The sequence below is a fragment of the Dipodomys ordii genome, unplaced genomic scaffold, assembly GCF_000151885.1.
Source record: "Dipodomys ordii isolate 6190 unplaced genomic scaffold, Dord_2.0 Scaffold206, whole genome shotgun sequence".
Lineage (NCBI taxonomy): Eukaryota > Metazoa > Chordata > Mammalia > Rodentia > Heteromyidae > Dipodomys > Dipodomys ordii.
In genome coordinates this window covers 339,493-360,286 of record NW_012267422.1, presented here as the reverse complement: position 1 = coordinate 360,286, position 20,794 = coordinate 339,493, and the positions used below count along the sequence as shown (strand labels likewise).

The following is a 20,794-nucleotide window of genomic DNA, read 5'->3' as shown; positions in this document are numbered from 1 at the left end:
TAGGGATCTGAAGGGAATGTAACACTGAGGCAATCTGTGGCCTCTGCTGTTGTAGGAGTTCGGCTGTGAAGCTGGAAGAACCTGAGAACTTTTCCCTGGAGATCCATACTATGTGTAATGTCTCTGAGCTTTATTTTGATGTGAAGAAAACCATAAGGTTTTATCAAGGTATATGAACCCTAAATGATATGGATGAGAGGGGTCCTTCAGTAGGAATCAGGGTCACCACCTGTCCTGAACAGGCTCTCAACCAGAGTTTTTTTTACTTATTTTCAGTGTGCTGTCAAAGTCTCTCTTCTGTGTTCACGTACTCTGTGAGCTCACACACTTAGTATGCTTTGCATATTGGCTATATCTGTAGACCCTTCTAGATCCTAGTCTCCTTTGATTATCCAGACACAATGGTTTTCATTTCATAGTTCGCTGACATTTCTGGTAAGGAACAAAGCTTGATTTGAGAATACGGGCAGTGTTGAAAATACTGTATGGACTGGAGGTATGGCTCAAGTACTAGAGTACCATCATGAAACAAAGGCAAGCAAGTGCTAGGTAGGCCCCAAGTTTCCTGGTACTGGCAAAATGAATTAATTAAATCAATTACTTAATAGCAAGTACAATGTGTTCTCTTTCCCCCCTCCCCAAATTACTTTGGTTGTGTGGTGGTTTTATGTTATTTTGTAGTCAATGTGACTCTAAGCACTGTACATCCAGATCTACTTCTGTCTGAAGACCAGAGACAAGTGACTCTTGGATGTGCCAAGAAAGATCTTGAGGCTTCACCTCAAAGATTTACTGCCTTCCCTTGTGTCCTGGGCTGTGAGGGCTTCACTTCAGGAAGACAGTACTTTTTTTTGGGGGGGGTCAGTTGTGGGGTTTGAATTCTGGGCCTAAGCACTGTCCCTGAGCTCTTCAACTCAAGGCTAGAGCTCTACCACTTGAGCCACAGCATCACTTCCAGTTTTCTGGTGGTTAATTGGAAATAAGGGTCCTCAAGGACTTTCCTGCCTGGGCTAGCTTTGAACCACACCCCTCAAATCTCAGCCTTCTGAGTAGCTAGGATTACAGGTGTGAGCCACCAGCACCTGGCAGGAAGACACTACTTTGAAGTGGATGTTGGAGAAGGAACTGGTTGGGATTTAGGAGTTTCTTTGGAAAAAAAATGTACAGAGGGGCATTAACATGAATCTTAACCCTCAATTTGGATTCTGGATGATCAGGCTGCACAAGGAGAATAGCTATGTGGTACTTACTCTACTGCAACTTCTCTTTATCTGAATGAGCAGCTCCTAGTGGTAAGTTTTTCTAGACTATGAGGTAGGAGTTGTATGTTTTTATAGCATGACTACTGGTTCCCCTATCTTTACCTTTCCAAAGGCTTCTTTCTCTGATATTCTCCTGCCATTTTTCCAGCTTTATCAAAATTACCCTTTGTTCCTGCCTCCTCCTGATTAATAAGGAAAGGGACTAAGTCTTTTTCTTTGTTTAACCAACAGGAAAAATGTGTAAATCCCATCAAGGCCGGTATTGGGTCCATTTTCTTCACTCTGATTCTTCTAGAACCTAGATTAGTGGCTGCTATTTTAAGATTTTAAATATTTATTTCATAAATGTATATTGAACTAATAAATATGAAGAGTGAAAGGCTGTCTCAGTGATGGTCATCCTCAATGAGGGGAAAGCATTGTCCTCTATATGTTTCTTTAGAGGATTTGGCACTTAGGTTTTCAATAGTGGTTGGATGTTGAGTAGGGTAATGCCAATAGCTAGATTATCTGGATCCTCTCACTTTGTTTGATTCCATTTGAACTCCTGTGTAGGAGATGAAAGAAAGCAATCCTCTTTCAGTTGAACAAAAGAGCAGGAAAGTCAAAACAGTAGTGAGTCTTCCAACCACATATACTGAGTCAGTTAAGTCCTAAGTTCTTCACTGTTTCTTGTTCTGGAAAAAATAAAAGGAAAAATATGGTGAAAGCAACATTGAGAAAGCTTTTTAGGACACAGGGTTTATAGTTTATACAGGTACTAGCTATTCCCTGATAGTGGTGCATCCATCTTTTACCTCTAGTTAGCTGGAACAATGGTGTCACCAGATTGAATTTCCAAATTGTGATAGCTTGTTGTTTCCTGTCCGTGAAATACAGCTTGCTTGAAAAGCCAAAGGCTGAATACTGACAAGCACACACTTCTAGCTGCCAACCATCAAATCACATATATTCCCAACTACTGCCTATGGATGGCTCTAGAGGGCTCCATCTGCTCTGATGTCACACTGACACTTGAGATGACCTTGAGTTATTACCCGAAGGCACCATGAAAAATAATTATAACTATTCGGGATCAAAAGAGTTGGCATTCTGATTCCTGAAAATCTTCCTTTGCAATTAACAGGTTTGATGACAGCATACATATGTCTTCATATCCTATACCAAATAAAAATCCAGATTTCAGACCTGCTTGGGGAATAGGTGCTTGTATAGAATGAGGATTACAGGCATACCTTTTGAGTATAAGATTACAGGCATGGACCTGTAATCCTAATTACTCAGGAGGTTGATATCTAGGATGCTGGTTCCAGCTGGACAAAGCCAAGAAATATCTCCAATTAGCAAAATTCTGGAAGTATAGATGTGGCTTAAGCGGTCAAGCCTTGAGGCCCTGAGTCCAAACCCCAGTACTAGTACACAGACATACATGGAAAAACCCCTAAAGTCACTAACAATGGAACAATATATTGATTCTAAAGTCTTAAGGTGTATATCAGGAGTTTATACCTTGTGTGTGTGTGTGTGTGTGTGTGTGTGTGTAGCAATCCTGGAGTTTGAACTCAGGGCCTGGGTAATGTCCCTGAGCTTTTCTGCTCAAAGCAAAATGCTCTACCACTTGAGCCACTTGCAGCTTTTTTTGGTAGTAGTTCATTGGAGATAAGAGTCTGATGGGCTTTCCTGCCTGGGCTGGCTTCAAAGCATGATCCTTAGATCTCAGCCTCCTGCATAGCTAGGATTACAGTTGTGAGCCACCAGCATCTAGCTGCTTACAGTTTTTAAAAGTTTTTTTTATATTAGTTGTATGGGGGAGGCTTCACTGTGACATGTCCATAGATATACATACTGAGCCATAAAAAATGAAAATTTTTAGATTTTTTTAAAGTCTTACTATAGATAATTGAATTTCTGAGACATGATATACAACACAATAGCAACAGCATAAAAATCTTATTCTTGGGCCTATACTGGTTAACTTTAAGCTTATGAGTAGATATTCGATGAATACTTTGAAAATAGAGAATAAGAATCCAAGATAACTCAAATTTTGATTATTTTTCTTTTTTTCCTAGTAGCTAAATTTTCAGTGAAAGCCTAGAGAATATAATTAATATGTGCACAAATCCTGTTATAATATCTAATTCTTATTCAATAGCATTCATTGTCCCAATATTGTATATGCAGGTGTTTATTTCTGTCTGGTGCTGAGGATCAAAGAGTAGCAAGTGCTTTACCACTGAACTACATCTCAGCCCCCCCAAAACATGTATTTTACATGCAAAAGTAAAGATGTTTATTTGTTACATAACCTTTTATTTTGGCAGTCAAAAAAAGAGATAAAGCTCTCTTCTTTGATGGATATTTGTATTCTGTTTATATACTCTTCTATCATTTGCTTCTGTTCCATCTTAAAGTTCAATTTTCCATATCATTTCCTACTTTTCTGATTGCCTGGAAATACTGATTCTAAGCTGCCTGAACCTGTATCTTCTGAATTACAATTCCAAAGTTCCAGATAGTTCTTTTATTTTTACAGTTTATGAATTTGAATTGACAGTGTCTCAGCTAGCTTCCATTGTAGCATCTTCCAACTACCAATTCTACCTGAGCCACACATTAGCACCAACTTTGTCTCTGGCTACAACTAAGAGTTCTGACAAACATTTAAGGGTGGCAAGCTAAAAATCAGGTTTTCCTAATTAAAAAACAAACAGGGAGAAAAGACATTGCATTAGACAGTTAACAATCTCCACTCTGTTCAGATATGTAAACTGTCTTCAAGCCTTCACACTCACATAAGAACTTAAAAAGAGAGAGCTGAGAGTGATATGTACATGCTTGTAATCCAGCTATTCAGGAAGCAAAGAGGGGAGAACAGGCTAGCCTTCACAAAGACTGACACTTAACTGAAAAACTAAAAAAGGGCTGGGTGCATGATGTCTCAAGTGTAGAGAACTTGCTTAGATTGTACAATGCTGGGAGTACAAGCTCCAGGATCCACCAAATAAAAAAATTAAAATAAATTTAATCCATATTGTAAGTATCTCAGCTTGGGGTACTATAGCAAAATATAGATAGTGACTTACACAACTGAAGTTTCTTGAGTCTAGGAAGACAAATACAACGTCTAGGTGATTTGGCACCTGGTTTGAGGATGACTGTCTTCTTCCTCAAAACCCCATCACGAGGAGCCCATTCTACATAAACTGAACTAACCTAATTACTTCTCAAAGGCCTCACCTGCAAATACTTCACCTGGTCATCGTAAGTGTGTTTGTCTGATCCACCTTCCCTCTCGTCAGCGTATAGTTCTTAACAGAACTATCTCCTCTTAAAGCATCCTTCTTACGGGTTGGCCCTACTGGAAACGATCTCTGAGGATTGGGGGGTTTTGTTCTACTGGACAAACTTACACTCACTCTCAGGGATTGGCATTCCTGGAGAGGATAGCAGGGAAGAAGCAGCTAACACCTATGGGAAATGTAGTGCTTGAGTGACCCAGTGGCTCCCGTCCTTTGCCCTAAGGGCTGGTGCTCAGTGATGCACCTGGCGAGTTGCTCCATCCATCCTTCCAATCTGTTCATTATTTGTGTTTGTTTTTTCCTTGAGCAAGTACATGAGAAAGGCTCACAGAAGTGGAGGCAAAGTAAAACGATCTCACGTCCTGGTTGACTGCCAGCGGGGGAGGGAGGGAGAGGAAGGAGAGCGAGGAGAGAGAGAAGGAGAGAGAGGAAAAAGAGAAAGAGAAAGAGAAAGAAAAGAGCGCACGCGACCGAGAAGGCAGGCGTTCCTTCACTTTCCCCTCGGTGAAAGGACCAACCCGAGAGCGCAAGGCGCGAGCGCGTTCATTGGCCCAAAGTCCCGCGGCCCCGCCTCCCGCGATAGTTTCATTTCGGCGCTGCTGTCTGGCGGTGGGTTGGTCCGACTTCAGGAAGGGGCAGCCTGAGGGGGAAGCTGGGGACAACTTGCTGCCCCTCGCCCGCCGTACAGGTGAAAGGTCACGCGTGGGGAGGGGGCGGGGAAGCTTGCCGCCCCTCGCCTGCCGTGCAGGTGAAAGGTCGTGCGTAGTGGGGGGGGGAATCGGGGGAGGCCGCTCTGCGTGGGCCGTGGGTGCGTGGAAGGGCGGAGAGCCAGTCCCCGCCTCGACCGCGGAACTTTCTGGTTCGCGACCCCGCCGAACCCTCCCCTCACTTCCTCGGATTTCCCCGGGCTCTCCGGAGTCCTTCCGCCTCCTACCCGCAGGCTTGGGCTGGAAGGAGCTTGAGGCCGGGGACCGTCCCGCGAGGCGCCTCCCAAGAGGGGTGAGGGGGCCTTGTGCCCGGGAGGGGGCGCTCGAGCGTCCCGCTTACGGGAGTGATAAACCGCCCGGGAGCGGAGGCTTTACAAGAATCGAAGGCCCTGGTCGGTTATGAGAATGTGGTTAGAATTCCGTGTGTGTGTGTGTTGGACATGAGATCTCGTCCCACAGGGCGTTTTTGGCAGAGCTGGTTTCGAACCATGATCCTCAGCTCTCAAGCCTCCAGAATAGCTAACATTCCTTTTGGCTGGCATCCAGCGAATTCCCGTTTTCAGTTCTCAGCACTGCCATTTCAAAAGGAAAATCACTGGCCACATTTCCCCCAGACCCAATGTCTGGGGTGGGATGAGTGGAGGAGGGGGAGATGGAGATAACTCCTCCACTGCCTCTGGTTGCCAGGTGCCCAGTGGTGGACCGTGATGAGACCCAGCACCTGCATCCCACCTAGGCCCAACCTCCCCTTCCTTCCTTCCCACCTTTCTTATATCTGAGGCTCTCCAAGGTGCTGGGCTTATTCTGGGAGGTAGTCCTGTCCTTAGAAGACACATACAGCTGCCTAATTCTGCTAAAACAGGATCCCAGAATAAGTGCTCACTAGAAACAGTGTCCCCTCCTCCGTGGTCCTCTTTCTAAATCTCTTTCCCCCTGCAGTTCAGGCAGAGTTGGGACACAAGAAGACCAAACCAGTTCTTCTGGTTGTCTTGGTTATTTTCACTATTCTCCTGGTTAGGTCACCACTGAGACTTTATGAACCCCTTATCTTGTGATTTATGTAGGTTGGGAATCATGGTCAAGTTGGAGTCAAATTGGTAGTCTCACTGGAATCCTACATCGACCCCTCAGTTACTTGAGTGTTTTTACCCATGATAAAGCTATAGGTTTGGTACTATTTTTGAACTTTGTAGAATTAGGAATGTGTTTCACCCTTCATGACTGAGGCTTTAAGGCTTTGAAGCTTTTGGTGGTGGTGGTGGTGATAGTGATGGCACAAGGGTTTGAATTCAAAGCTTTGGGCTTCTTACTAAGTAAGTGTGCTTATTGATTAGCCACACCTCCAGCCCTGAATTATGCTGGCTATTTCAGAGGATTTTGCTTCCTCCTTAAGTGTTTATCAGAATGCAATTCACATTTAGACTTCCTGCTAGTTAGCATGTTCCACCATGGGTCCATTTCTTCATTAAGAAGGGATCTTGGGCTGGGAAGGTGGCTCAGTGGTAGAGTGCTTGCCTTGCATGTGTGAGGCCCTGGGTTTGATTCCTCAGCTCCACATAAGCAGAAAAAGCCAGAAGTGGTGCTGTGGCTCAAGTGGTAGAGCTCTAGCTTTGAGCTGAAGAGCTGAGGGATGGTCCGTGCCAGAGTTCAGGCCCCACGACTGACAAGGGATCTTGAAGCCAGTGCTAGAGGCTCACACCTGTAATCCCAGCTACTCAGGAGGCTGAGATCTGAGGATCCTGGGTCAAAGCTAGCCTAGGCAGAAAAGTCTGTGAGTTTTTTCAATTAACCAGCAAAAATCTGGAAGTGGAAGTATGGCTCAAGTGGTAGAGCTCAGAGATAGCACCCAGGCCCTGAGTTCAAGGCCTCAGGACCAGCACCAAAAAAGAGAATCTTGAGAATGTTTTTTTTTTTTTTTCTATCAAGCCTGGCATCAAAACAGTCTGTTGTTTTTTTTTTTTTCTACCAAGGCTGGCATCAAAACAATCAATCCCAATACTGTCAGGATTTCCTGTAGCTAGGAATGGGCTTGAGCAACAGTCACCAGGCCGTCACTGAGTTCTTGATCTTGCTTCAGCTTCAGTGAGGAACTCTGCCTTCTAATCTCAGCACTTGGCTCACGAGAACATTCTACAAGGATGGAAAGTTCTATGTCAGGGCTCTCATGTAGTCATTAGCCACATGTGGCTTTTAGGTAAATAAAATCAAGAGTGACAACATGGATTTTAAAACTGTATTAAGTTTTCAGTGAGCTAAATATAAGTAGCCTCACATGAAAATGGTTCCTCTGTTAAACCATCAAGATATTTATACATCATCTAAATTCCAATCTTTCCAGAGAGAAATCTTCAAGGCTTTTGGAAGCCATAACTCACAGGATCCAACACTGTGGAAATTCTTCCTGCTTCATCTATATCTCTAGAGGTAATATTGGAACTTCTTAAGAAGTGCCATGGCCTCAGCTTCTAGCACCAAGAAGATGAGAGACATAGCCACGTGCCCCATCTGTATGAACCTGATGACTCATCCAGTGAGCATCAAATGTGGACATAACTTCTGCCAATTGTGCATAATAGAATTCTTTAACAGAGTACGCCTGTTGAATCCAGCAATGACAAAATTGGACTGCCCTCTCTGTCGGGGCCCGTTTGATAAAAACAGCTTCCGGCCCAACAAGGAGCTGGAAAACATGATTGAAGTCATCAAGGAGATGGAAGAGATAGACCAGCAGATGCTGTGCAAGGAACATGGAGAGAAGCTTCACCTGTTCTGTGAAGATGAAGGCCAGCTCATTTGCTGGCGCTGTGAACGGTCACAGCACCAAGGGCATGCCACAGCTCTTTTGGAAGAAGTATACCAGAGCTACAAGGTGAGTGAATTTCTGGGACTTTTCTAGGTATCTTCTCTCATGCTTCTTACAGACCAGAGAGCAGCGGATTTGTTCCACTGTGCCCTTACACCATGATGTTCAGTCTTACAGGCTCAGAAATAACAGATCCAGTTCATCATGCACCAGACATGTCTGAAACCATGAGCCAAAATAAATCCTTTGTTTAAATTGTTTGTCTCAGATATTTGTGACTGGAAGTGGTGCTGTAGCTCAGGTGGTAGAGTGCTTGCCTTGAGCAGAAGAGCTGAGAGACAGCACCTAGGCCCAGAGTTCAAGCCCCATGACCGACCAAAAAAAAAAAGGTATTCAGATATTTGTGACAAAAGGCTGATTAATACAGAAACATTCTCACTGAGAGGGGAAAAGGGCTTCAAACAAGATTCCAGGAGAGTCCAAGTGTGCTAGTCAGCTTTTTGTTCCTGTGGCTAAATGCCTTAGAAAAATTGTGAGGACAGGCTTAATTAATTAATTAATTGATTTGCTTATCTATATTTTTGTGCTGATACTATGACTTAAACTCAGCAGTGTCCCTTGGTGACACTTTGGCAGTGTTCCTTGCGTTTTTTTCCCCCTCAAGGTTGGTATTTTACCACTTGATCCACAGCTTCACTTCAGGCTTTTTTGGTGTATGTGTATGGTTAATTGGAGGTAAGAGTCAGACTTTCCCACCTGGGCTGGCTTTGAAGTGCAATCTTCAGATCTCAGCCTCCTAAATATCCAGCATTATAGGCATGCCATTGGTACTTGGCACACACAGGTTTATTTTAGCTCTTAGTTTCAGAGGTTTCAGTCTTAAGAGTGGTTTGTTCAACTATTTTGGGCCTGAGGTGTGACAGGATTTCATGGCCACAGGAACATGTGGTCATGAAGGAGGCTGCTCACCTTATGGCAGCTTAGAAGCAATGAGAGGAGGGTCCCCAAGGGCATGCCCCAAAGACCCACTCCTTTCAGCTAGGTTTTTGTCACTTCTAAGTTTTTGTCACTTTCAAATAGTCGCTCTAAATTATGAATCTATCATGAACTAAACCATTTTTAGGTCAGAGCTATTATGATCCAATCTGTTCTTTAGTACTCTACCTGTGAACATTGTGTGGGGACTAAGACTTCCACATAGGCTTCAGGAAACATTTCACATCCAAACCATAACACAAAAATTTTGAAATTATGGGTTGTTTGGGCAAGTCATAGGTTTCTTTTTGTTACTAGTTCATGGTCTTGGAGCTCATCTCACAGAAATACTAATATTTGAGAAACAGTGTTGAGGAAGAAAGGCTTTATTTAGTAGCCAAATAATGGAGCTTTTCAACTTCAGTGGAGTTGAAGGGTTACAGATACAGAATAGGAATTATTGAGGAGACAGGTTGGCTAATAGAGGGAATGAATATTCATGTCTTTTCGGGAAAGAGGCAGAGATTTTCCAGGAACTTAGATGTCACTTCACTCCTTTTTCATGGGTTTCCAGTAATGGTGGCTGGTAGTGGTCTTTATCCATGAAGAGGGGAAGAGGTGTGTAACCCTGTGTTGTAGTTCAGGACAAGATATTTCTCAGATGATCTACAAAGGTTAATAAGGCAACAAAAGACATCCACATAATATGAAGACAGAGATGTTAAATATTTTCATCTTGTTTGGGGTCACCTGTTATACATTTTCAGGCCCAAATGAAGTCAGTGTTTTCAATAAAAGCAGCCTTTGGGCCCCTGAGAAGTAGTCTGTGCAACTGTTATACTCCACATTGCAAAGGCTTTGCTACCACTACCAGGAAAGTAATAAAGTACTGCCCAACTATGTGACCTCCAACATTGAAGAGGTCGTGATCAAGTCAACTTACTTTAAGTCAATTAAGAGCAAGGAAAGCTTTGGCTTTCTGGAGAGCTTCTAAAGGCAGGAACTCTTTACAATGGCAAGTTGGAAACAGCAGAGCCAATCCTGCTGTGTCATTCTCACTGCCCTGCTTGATGTGAGGGAAATGTGCTCAGTATGGGTTTCTTGTTCTGTCCTCTATAAAGCAGACATTGTTTCTTTTGAAGGTTCCAAGTCTTTCATAAGGATCTTTCAGTCCTGATCACCCCTCAGCACATGAGGCTCTTCTTTGACTCCATAACTAATGAGGGTGTTTCCATTTATAGTACTTTTCCGCAAAATAATAAGGAACAGCACAGGGTAATTGTTTAAGCCTCAATACCAGACTTCATAGCTTCAGTTTAAGTTCTGGCACTTTTTAGTATTGATATTGGGTCAAGTTAATTAAAATATTCATGTCTTGCTCCATGCCACTGTAAATGGGGGTAATAGCAGTCTTCTGCCTTCCTAACACACATACCTGAAGTTGTAAATGCTTTAAGGATATTACAGTGTACAAAGCATTAAGTCATTTTACACAGAGCCTTTTACTGAGAATGCTTGGAAATTAATGAGTATACTTGTGCTTGTAGAAGACAGGAGCCAGTTCTTTTACCTTTGACCACAATGAGAAATTTGCAGTAGCTTCAAGTTACTCAATGAGCATATAAATATAAATATCCTAGAAGCTTGATGAGTATATTGAGTCCTTTCTAATTGGTTTCTTAATACCATTCTTCAGAACTTGTGACAACTCTTCTTTATGATTTTTTTTTTTGGGGGGGGTCTGGTCGTGGGCCTGAACTCTGGGCCTGGGCACTGTCCCTCAGCTCTTCAGCTCAAGGCTAGTGCTCTACCACTTGAGCCACAGCGCCACTTCCAGCTTTTTTTTTCCGGCTTATGTGGTGCTGAGGAATCGAACTCAGGGCCTCATGCATGCAAGTCAAGTGCTCTACCACTGAGCCACCTTCCCAGTCCCATGAATTCTTATAAATTAAGGAAAGTAGCCAAATAATGGAGCTTTTCAACTTCATTGGAAGTTTCATACTCACCTTTCATTTCTGACTTAAAAAGTCTCTTGTATACCCCCCCCTCACACCTGATATTATGTTTGGGTCAGCATATTATTTCATAAAATATCCCCTTTTGGTGGTATCATATTCTATGGTTGCTTTTCTATGGTAAGACTGCCATAGATAGGACTCAGGCCCTGGATCAGCAGATGAAACTGGATCATAGCTTTCCTACCTACCTTTTATAGATCTTTGGAGATACCACTCAATCTCTCTCTAAGTCCTATTTTCTACATCACAGAAATGATTTCACATACCACCTGTTCAGAGATGTATAGATGATCTGTGTGTAACCATATATAGCCGTCAACATGCTTCTTGGGAAATTGTTAAGAACTCAGTACGTGTTTCCTGTGATTTTAATATATCTTGGAATGCAGGGATTCCTATTAGGTAGATAATAAAAAGTCTAATTGCTTAAACTTAACTTACCCAATATTTTCATTCAGGAAAAGCTCCAGAAAGCTATGGTTAACTTGAATCAACTCCAAGAGGAATGTATGAAACACAAAATGTTCTTGACATTGCAGATGGATGACTGGAAGGTAATAAGCATGCAATGTATTGTGAAGTTTAGGCATAGAGGATGATTGGGAAAAAGCACATTGATGGTTGATTGCCACAACACCACACCAGACAGAGAGATGAAACCCATAGTAAAAGCATTGATTTTATGCAGTGGTTGAGTGTGACTGAGATTTTCCTACCAATTCCTTCAATCTCCCAATAGTAAGGGCTGTGATTCTTCATACCTCATTCAAGAAAAGCTAAACTGGTATATAGAATTCCCTGGTACTAGCCTTACTGGGTTTCACATGTCAACCTGATAAGCTTACATCATTCTTAATTTGTTAACGTTATCATGGTACAGAGTTGGGCGCTCAACCTTACAGGGTCAGAAACCAGCCTATGAGAACATAGAAGGAAATCTATTTGATTTATAAGGAGCATAGTAGCTACTGCACATACAGTATGATTTTAGACAGTTCCCATGACTGAATGTAGAACCTCTCCACAGTTGCCAAGGAACACCTTCATAGGAAATGTATGCTATTAACTTGCAGTCAGATTCCTTATTTTGCCTTTCAAGGGATCCTGTCCAACCTTACCTTTTTTAATTTTTGGTCAGTCATGGGGCTTGAACTCTGGGCCTGGGAACTGTCCCTGTGCTCTTTCAGCTCAAGGCAAGTGCTCTACCGCTTGAGCCACAGTGCCACTTCTGGTTTTCTAGTGGTTTATTGGAGATAAAGAGTCTCATGGACTTTCCTGCCCGGGTTGGCTTTGAACCTCAATCCTCAGATCTCAGCCTTCTGAGTAGCTAGGATTACAGGCGTGAACCACCAGCGCCCGCTAACCTTACCTCTTTTATATGTAGATTTTAAACTTGAGTTGGAAGGGGAAGCTCTTTCTTCCCTCAATTCTGGATTTGAGGCCCTGAGAAGACTTTGGTTATATTTAACATATGGAAATCCTATCATATACTATGTCTAGATCTGTACTTGTCTCCTGTCTAAAACATTCACTTTCCTAAAGTCCATAGTTCCACTATCACAAAATCATGGTCAGTAAAATACTGCATGATTTGGAAAGCACTCTGGGAAATTGCAATTTAATATCTTGAGTATGAGCCAAATATCATGAAATCTATTTCTTTATATTTTAGTTGGAAAAACTGGTCATCCCTGTTTGACATAATCTCACAATTTGGGGCAGAAACTGCCATGATAATACACCAGAGGTCCTTGGATTAGGGCAAGAACATAAACAAAATGTTTATGGATCATAACCATCAAACTAATCAAGGACTAATCATATGCTAATCAACACTGAGACTGTTAACCATTTCCCTAGGGACAAGGGTGTAGTTATAATTGCCCTCCAGGAGTGACTATTAAGGAGAGATGATTAGTTACCACTCCCTCTCTGCTTGGTTGGCCATCACTCCCAGCAAAGATTACTGCCCAGAGTAAAGGAAAAACATAATCAAGGAGTGGTGGGATGTCTGAAGAACAGCTCTTCCAGAATCACCCACTGCTCTGTAAATTACCCCAAATAAAACTCATTCACGTGGAAAGATGGGCTTATTCAGGTTATTCTTTGCTTTGTGGACATGGTTCCCACTCAGGAATGTGCTTCCTTTCAGTCTCCATGGGAAACTCACACAGCAATAGGGTTGATGAGCAGGACCATAAGCTGTGGGTGACTGTTTCTCACTTAACTGTAACCAAGTATACCACATCAGTACTCTGTAAAAACTTTCCTCCTACCAGTCTGTTTGTCTTAAAATCCACTCAGTGTTTTTTGCCAGCTTCTGCTTAAAAAAAGAATTCCCTCAGACTGAGATATCATCTTATATCCCAAATGAGTAAGAAAATTGTTCATATATGAAAAATGTCCAAATTTGAGCCTGGCCCAAATATCATGATTAGATTATCTAATACTCCCGTCCCACTTTCTAATATCTTGGTTAAAAAGAAAAAAAAAATCACATGGACATAGAGAATCAGAAAGATTCTTGCTGGGTGCCAGCAAGAAACTTGGGAATTCTTCCACATGAAGTTAATACATTAGAACATCCTTTTTTGTTTCTGTGTGTGACAAAATGTACATAACACAAATTTTGCAATAGTTTTTGTGCCAGTACTGGAGCTTGAACTTAGGACCTAAATCCAGTATACAACTTGAGCCATAGCTCTTCTTCCAGATTTTTTTGGGGGAGGGGGATGCTGCTTAATTGGAGATAAGTCTCAACGAACTTTCCTGCCTGAGCTGGCTTTGAACCTCAGTCTTCAGATTTCAGCCTCCTGAATTGGATGACAGGTATCAGCTACCAGTGCTTGGATAATTTGCCACCTTAGTTATTTTAATTTATACTTCAGGGGCATTAAGTATTTGTGTATTGCTCCGCATTGCCATGGCCATCTCCATTATGTTATACATCTTCCAAACTGAAACCCTGTTTCCACTAAACATGAACTTTCCTGTATTTCTTTTTTCCCCTAATACCTGTAACAACTGTATTGTTTTCTGTGATGATGAATTCAACTATTACTAGTACTTTATACAAGTAAGAACTTGAAATATCTATTCTCTATTTTCTCTCTTCTTTCACTTAGCAGCGTATCATCAAGGTTCATTCTTGTAGCATGGGTCATTCTTAAGATTGAATATCCATTTTATGCGCCATATTTTGTTTATGTATCTGAATAGATATTTGATTCTTTTCTACTTTTCATCCATACTTTGTGACTCTAGGAAGAGATAAATAGAAAGAGACAAAAAATAAAGTCTGACTTCAAGAATCTCCGGAGCTTTCTGCATGAGGAAGAGAAATCTTATATCTGGAAGCTGGAGAAAGAAGAAGAGCAGATGCTGAAGAGAATGAGGGACAGCAAGGCCAGTCTGGAGCAGAAGAGCAGTGAACTCCAGAGCCATATCCTAGAGCTGGAGGCAAAATGTCAAGGCTCAGTCCAGAATATGCTTCAGGTGAGGCTGTGGCCTTAAAGCAGGCAAAGAAGGTATGTGTCACTGACCTGGTGAGAGAACGGTAAGGAAGCATGGGAGGATTGTGAAGGCAAGCCTCCACCCAAATGGCACATTAGACTGGGGAAGTAAGGTAATGTTCTTTTGGATGCTACATTAGTTTCATCAAGATAGCCTCCACTAGACTATACAATAATTTCTGTTCATTATGCAGATATACAGTAGCCAGATAGAACCCTGGGCTAACTCCAGCCCCTGTTTTCCCTTTGACCCATGCACTCAGATTTCTACTGAAGACTTATTCCTGAAGTCCTCTTCCAGGTGACAAATGGTGACAGTATGGCAGCCAACATGAGGGTTGAACTGTTCCCTTATTTACTTGTAGAAGTCATGCTTCATGCAACTGTATGATGAGTGTGTCATCTTAAGATAAACAGCTGAGATTCATAATCCAGGCTCCACACAAGGCACTGGTGGTGACTCTCCAGGGTTGAGAATAGAGCATGTCTGTTCTACCACCCTGTGATCGTTGCTGCTTGACCTCAGGATCCCAGTCTCACAGGCTATGGCTTGATTGACCTGAAAAGGACCTGTGTGATAAGTGACCTCTAATATGGGCTCACTGGAAGCCCATTTTGCTACAGGGAGGATGACAAAGTTCTGGTCTTCTCCTTAGAAAGCACATAGGCTGATGTCCTTGTGCACATTACAGTTCCCCACGGGCTTCCACAAAATGGTTGCAGATTCTTAGAGTCAGCTCAGAGGTTGGGATGGGAATCATTCCATGTGAGTGTGCATCTGTATTTATGGCTGGGTAGCTCTCTCTTCTTCCTTGGGAGGAATGGTTATGGAAAACTGCCCATGAATTTTTGATGTTGGCACACTTACCTTCTGTTTGGTTTTTGTTTTTGTTTTTCCATAACAGGGTGTGAAAGATGCTTTGGTCAGGTAAGCCCTGCATGATTGTGGGAAGGGAGCCTGGAGGGCATAGGGATCTGAAGGGAATGTAACACTGAGGCAATCTGTGGCCTCTGCTGTTGTAGGAGTTCGGCTGTGAAGCTGGAAGAACCTGAGAACTTTTTCCTGGAGATCCATACTATGTGTAATGTCTCTGAGCTTTATTTTGATGTGAAGAAAACAGTAAAGCGTTATCAAGGTATGTGAACCAATAATCTCTAAATGCTATGGATTGGAGGGTCTTTAGGAATCAGGGTCACCATCTGTCCTGGACAGGCTCTCAATCAGAGTTGGTTCACTTATTTTCATCATGCTGTTACATTTTCCCTTTTTGCTGTGTTCCCATACTTAGTATGCTGTATACACTGGTTATCACTGCTGTCCCTTCTAGATCTGGTCTTCTTGGATTACCATGCCACTATAGGCAATGCTAGTCAGTGAATTTCCCCATCTGAGAAATGAGTGCATTAATGGTTGCCTGTAGCACAGTAACTGTCATCTGATCAGGGCCACCTCATGCTCTTACAACTTAAGTTCTTAGAGCTATGAAAGCAAGCTATGTAAGTATTATGAGATATATTTTCAATATATATTAGGATCTTAACTGAGAATATTCAGGTAAATGTTAGAATTATAAGAAGTGATTTTATTGAAGTTAAGGCCTAAGCTTCCTGCTTCTTTGTGTTCATCAGTGCTTAGGCCTTTTGTGCAATTTATAATTATAAAATTCAAAATACTCTTGATTATAGAGTTTTCCATCTTGGTATTTAACCAAGGCCAGCTTTTCAAGTAGTGGAACTGTAGACGTGCACCATTATTTCTGGTTTGAAAAGAGCAAGTCTTATAATGATATATTTGGCTTCACTATTGGAACTAACTTCAAATTATTTTGTGACTGTGAATTTTATGTTGCTACAAATAAATTATCACAAATTTAATGGTTTAATACAAATTTGTCTAGTGGTGTTCTAGAAACCAGTTTTTTTCTAAGGTCACAGGTTAATGGCAGAATTATTCCCTGAGGGTAATAGAATTTCCTGCTCTTTCTTTTTGTTGACAGTTGATTAGAGCCTGTCCTGCCCTCAACTTTTGTGCACATGGGTTCTTGATATGACTAGTTATTTCTTCAAAGTGAGCTCTGGAAAGACAAATCTCCTAGCTAGATGGTGTATTAAACCAATGTCAGAAGTTATATCCCATCATCTTTGCCACAGTCTATTAGTCAGAAGCAGTACTCAGGCTCTTCCCACACTTAAAGAGAAGGAAGGGAACATGGAAGGTCACCTTGGAGTTAGCCTCCCACAGTGGCTAAATCTGAAGTGCAATGGTATGAGATCATTTGAAGTCTTTTTTTGTCTCCCTTATTTGAGTGTATGTTTTGTTGTGGAAATATTAATGCATTTTACTTGGGTCTCTGCCTTATATCCTAATACGGTGGACACATCCTTTAGAGTACCATGCCTGATATGCAAATGTTGATGTGAAAGATGCACCTCATAATTTCACTAGATACTACAGATGTTGAAATTGTATCCCATAACAAGAAAAAACCCCTACCATATAGCTCCCTAAATTTTTGTTTATAATTGATCGCGTATGCCTATCTAAAGGTTTCAAATATTGCTAATCATGGACTTAAGTATCTGTAGTTTTTTTTTCTTTACATGTCCATTCACTCAGAGATTTCTAATTTATCCAAAATTCCCAGTGGTATGAACATATTTATTCAATTCTTTCTTTATTGAGTACTGAGAGCTCACTGTAGCCAGTATCTTCTCCTGATTTGTGAATGGTATTTTACAATTTTGTTCTGCTTTTTGGTCAGTAAAATTTCATATTTAGGGTAGGCATATCCCTACCCCACAATATTTTGTTGCTACTGAGGTTTGAACTCAGGGCTTCTCAGTTGCTTGGTTGACATTTTACCACTTGAGCCATGCTTCTAGCCTTGCTTTTTGCTGGTTATTTTGGAAATGGAATCTAGTGGACTTTTCTTCCTTGAGTGACTTTGAGCTATGATCCTCCAGTCCTCAACCTCCTGTTGTAGCTAAGATTACAGGAATGAGCTACTGACACCCATCTTAAGACATACTTTCCTTTATGGTGACTTCTGATTCAGAAGACCTCAATAATCTCAGTATTATCAGTTAGTGAGTTATAACAATTATTGAATTTATATTAAAAACTTTGATATATAAAATATATAAATTGTATATTTCTGTGTAATATACATTATATTTTGTATATATTAGGACATACAGAATATGTATAATAGACTGGCTTTTTAAAAAGAAAACTACTAAAATATATACATATAAAATATACTTTGTATTATAAATCTGAAATGTGAGTTTGCATATAAAAATATATATATTATCTACAGTATTATCTAATTAGGAACTTACATGCTAGTTTTTACTGCTATTGTCTATAATATAATGTTCACTTTATACTCAGCTAACATTGCTAGTAAGAAGCAAGGTTTGAATTTGAGTATAGGCTGTTTTATTTAAAATAAATTGTGGTTGGGTGGGGTGGTACATTCCTGAGGCTGAAATGAGATAGGAGGTTCATAAGTTCAAGACAAATCTAAGCTATGTAGCAAGACAATTTAAAAAAAATAACAAAAGTTTTAAAATTAAATTGTCAGTTTCAAAAAACATTTTTTGATTATGTTGGTTTTTGGTGGTTGTTTTGCAGTCAGTGTGACTCTGGATCCTAGCACTGCACATCCTGACCTATTTCTGTCTGATGATCGGCGACAAGTGACTCGTGGGTGCTCCAAGGAGAATCTTGAGGCTTCATCCAGGAGATTTACTGCCTTCCCCTGTGTCCTGGGCAGTGAGGGCTTTAGTTCAGGAAGACACTACTTTGAAGTGGATGTAGGAGAAGGAACTGGTTGGGATTTGGGAGTTTGTTTGGAAAATGTACAGAGGGGCACCGACATGAGGCAGGAACCTGAGTTTGGATTCTGGACCATTAGATTGTGTAAACAGATTGTGGCACTTACCTCTCCCCCAACTCCTCTTCGTCTGAGTGATCAGCCTCTAGTTGTGGGTATTTTTGTAGACTGTGAGGCCGGAGTTGTGTCCTTTTACAACATGACTACTGGTTCTCATATGTTTACCTTCCCTAGAGCTTCCTTTTCTGATACTCTCCTACCCTATTTCCAGGTTTATCAACATTCTCCTTTGTTCCTGCCTCCTCCTGATGAGTAAGGAAAGGAATAGTCTCCTTGTTTTAACCAGCAGAGAAAATCCCATAAAGGCAGAAAATTGGTCCCTTTTCTTCATTGCTGCAACTCCAGTTCCTAGAACAGTGTTGGGCTTTTACTTGGTATTTAATGTTTTTGGATTAATGAATATGAAGACTGATAATCCTACAGATGGTTAGTTTCAATGAGGTAAGAGTGATTGTTAAATCACTAGTGAGCTACATAGTGTACATCATTCTTCAGAGGGTTTCAGGGCTTTGGTTTTCAATTTGTAGTTGCTTTCTGTTTGTTCTTTGACAATATCAAAATCATTTTTGGCTCCAATACCTTTCATCAAACCCTTGTTCTTGGTTCAGCACATCTGCCTTTCTTTATTGGAGCTTTTTTTTTTTTCCCTGAAGATGAGTTCACTCAGGTCACCAGCTAGCTGGGCAGAGTGAAAGTGAGGGGGAATTAACACCAGGAGAGAACCCTCAACCAAAGGGAGACTATCATGTGTAGATAAAGGCTCCAGTTTACTGGCCTTCAGAAGGACAATCCTGAAAAATTTAGAGCACAGCTCCGTAAGAGTCCTGTCCAGTGGGATGCCTGGAGCCCAAGGTGCTCATGATGATGGTGACTGTTGAGAATGCACACAGCACTGGTTTGCCACTATCTCTGCTTTAGTCTCCCTATTTTGGCACCTCTGGTACTGAAGTCACATCTTAATAACCAGTTCAACCATATTCATGTCCTAGTTAGCTTTTCAGACACAGTATTACTTCCTCCTCCTGTTCCCTTTCAGTGTATAAATACAGAAATAGATATAGCTTCCTGGTTGTTAATATACTTACTGTGGAGTCCCGTAAAATATATTCCTTTACTAAAGGACAAATATTCTTGATGTGATAAATCACCTACCTCATTTATGTAGATTTTGACATTCTCAGTGAATTTTCACAAAGTACTTTTTTTAATGTGTCATTTTATGTCACTAGCATTGCTCAAGTACTTGCATATGTGCTCGTTTTTTTTTCCCAATTGTAACTAATGTCCAGATTGGCTTCATTATATATAATAGGTCTTAACTACTCTTATTTTGTCTCAGGTTTGTTTTGAAAGAAAATTCCTGAGTTATGGAATACTTTTAATTTGCAACTCCTTAAAGATATATGATGTTGAATATCTTTTTTTTGTGCTTTTCATCTTTATATTTACTTTGGTTATATAACTGTTCAAATAGACCATTGTAAAATAGCTTGCTAATTTTCTTTTCATGTTCTTCATATATTTTGTATAACAGTCTTCTGTCAGATGACTGTGACAAACTTTCTCAGTTTGTATCTATGTTCAGCATATCTTTGAAAATTTGCAATTGTGAGAAAATATACCCTATTTTGCTTTATAAAGCTACATAAAAGTAATCTCAAATTTTGAAATTTTGAATTGACTTAATGTTTGCTGTTTTTAGCAAGGTATATATAGCAATTGTTTGGTGACTCAAACTTTCAGATTTTACAAAATACTTTTTAGTTTTTTTTCTCATTTTTGCAATGAAGTTCTCATATCTTAAATACTATTTTCTCTTGACCATCTCTCTCTTTTTTTTTTTTTTGTCATGGGGCTTGAACTCTGGGCGTGGGCGCTGTCCCTGTGCTCGTCAGCTCAAGGCAAGTGCTCTACCTCTTGAGCCACAGTGCCACTTCCGGATTTCTAGTGGTTTATTGGAGATCAGACTTTTCTGCCCAGATCAGACTTTTCTGCTCAGGCTGGCTTTGAACTGTGATCCTCAGATCTCAGCCTCCTGAGTAGCTAGGATTATAGGCATGAGCCACTGGCGCCCGGCGACCATCTCTTTTTGTGCAAGAATTCAATCCATATTATAGCTGGTGAAAGTTACAAGTTCTTGTCCTATTACATTTTTTTTGTTGAATATTTGACTTTATTTCAGGCAAGGAAATAGCACTGTTCAGCACTTTTGGAAGGAAAATGCTTATCAAAGTCATCATAAATTGGAATAAAATGGCTTTTAATATTGTTCACTTTAACACTTATCAAAGTCATCATAAATTGGAATAAAATGGC

At 40.9% G+C, this 20,794-nt stretch overlaps 1 protein-coding gene and 1 pseudogene across 1 annotated transcript; both read left to right on the top strand.

The window, feature by feature from the left end:
- LOC106000002 overlaps nucleotides 1-1,452 on the top strand; it is a 6,766-nt pseudogene extending 5,314 nt beyond the window's left edge.
- A 3,719-nt stretch (nucleotides 1,453-5,171) lies between these two features.
- On the top strand, nucleotides 5,172-20,148 carry LOC106000058 (E3 ubiquitin-protein ligase TRIM38-like). Its single transcript, XM_013035251.1, has 7 exons — nucleotides 5,172-5,252; nucleotides 7,610-8,140; nucleotides 11,526-11,621; nucleotides 14,332-14,562; nucleotides 15,485-15,507; nucleotides 15,603-15,715; nucleotides 18,217-20,148. The coding sequence occupies exons 2-7, from the start codon at nucleotides 7,724-7,726 to the stop codon at nucleotides 18,732-18,734; spliced, it is 1,398 nt and encodes a 465-aa protein (XP_012890705.1). The 5' UTR covers nucleotides 5,172-5,252; nucleotides 7,610-7,723; the 3' UTR covers nucleotides 18,735-20,148.
- Nucleotides 20,149-20,794: the final 646 nt, after the last annotated feature.

Coding starts and splice junctions, on each gene's coding strand:
- LOC106000058 (XM_013035251.1), top strand. CDS start 7,724: ATGGCCTCAGCTTCTAGCACCAAGAAGATGAGAGACATAGCCACGTGC. Junction 8,141..11,525: donor AAGTATACCAGAGCTACAAG/GTGAGTGAATTT, acceptor ATTTTCATTCAG/GAAAAGCTCCAGAAAGCTAT. Junction 15,508..15,602: donor GTGAAAGATGCTTTGGTCAG/GTAAGCCCTGCA, acceptor CTGCTGTTGTAG/GAGTTCGGCTGTGAAGCTGG.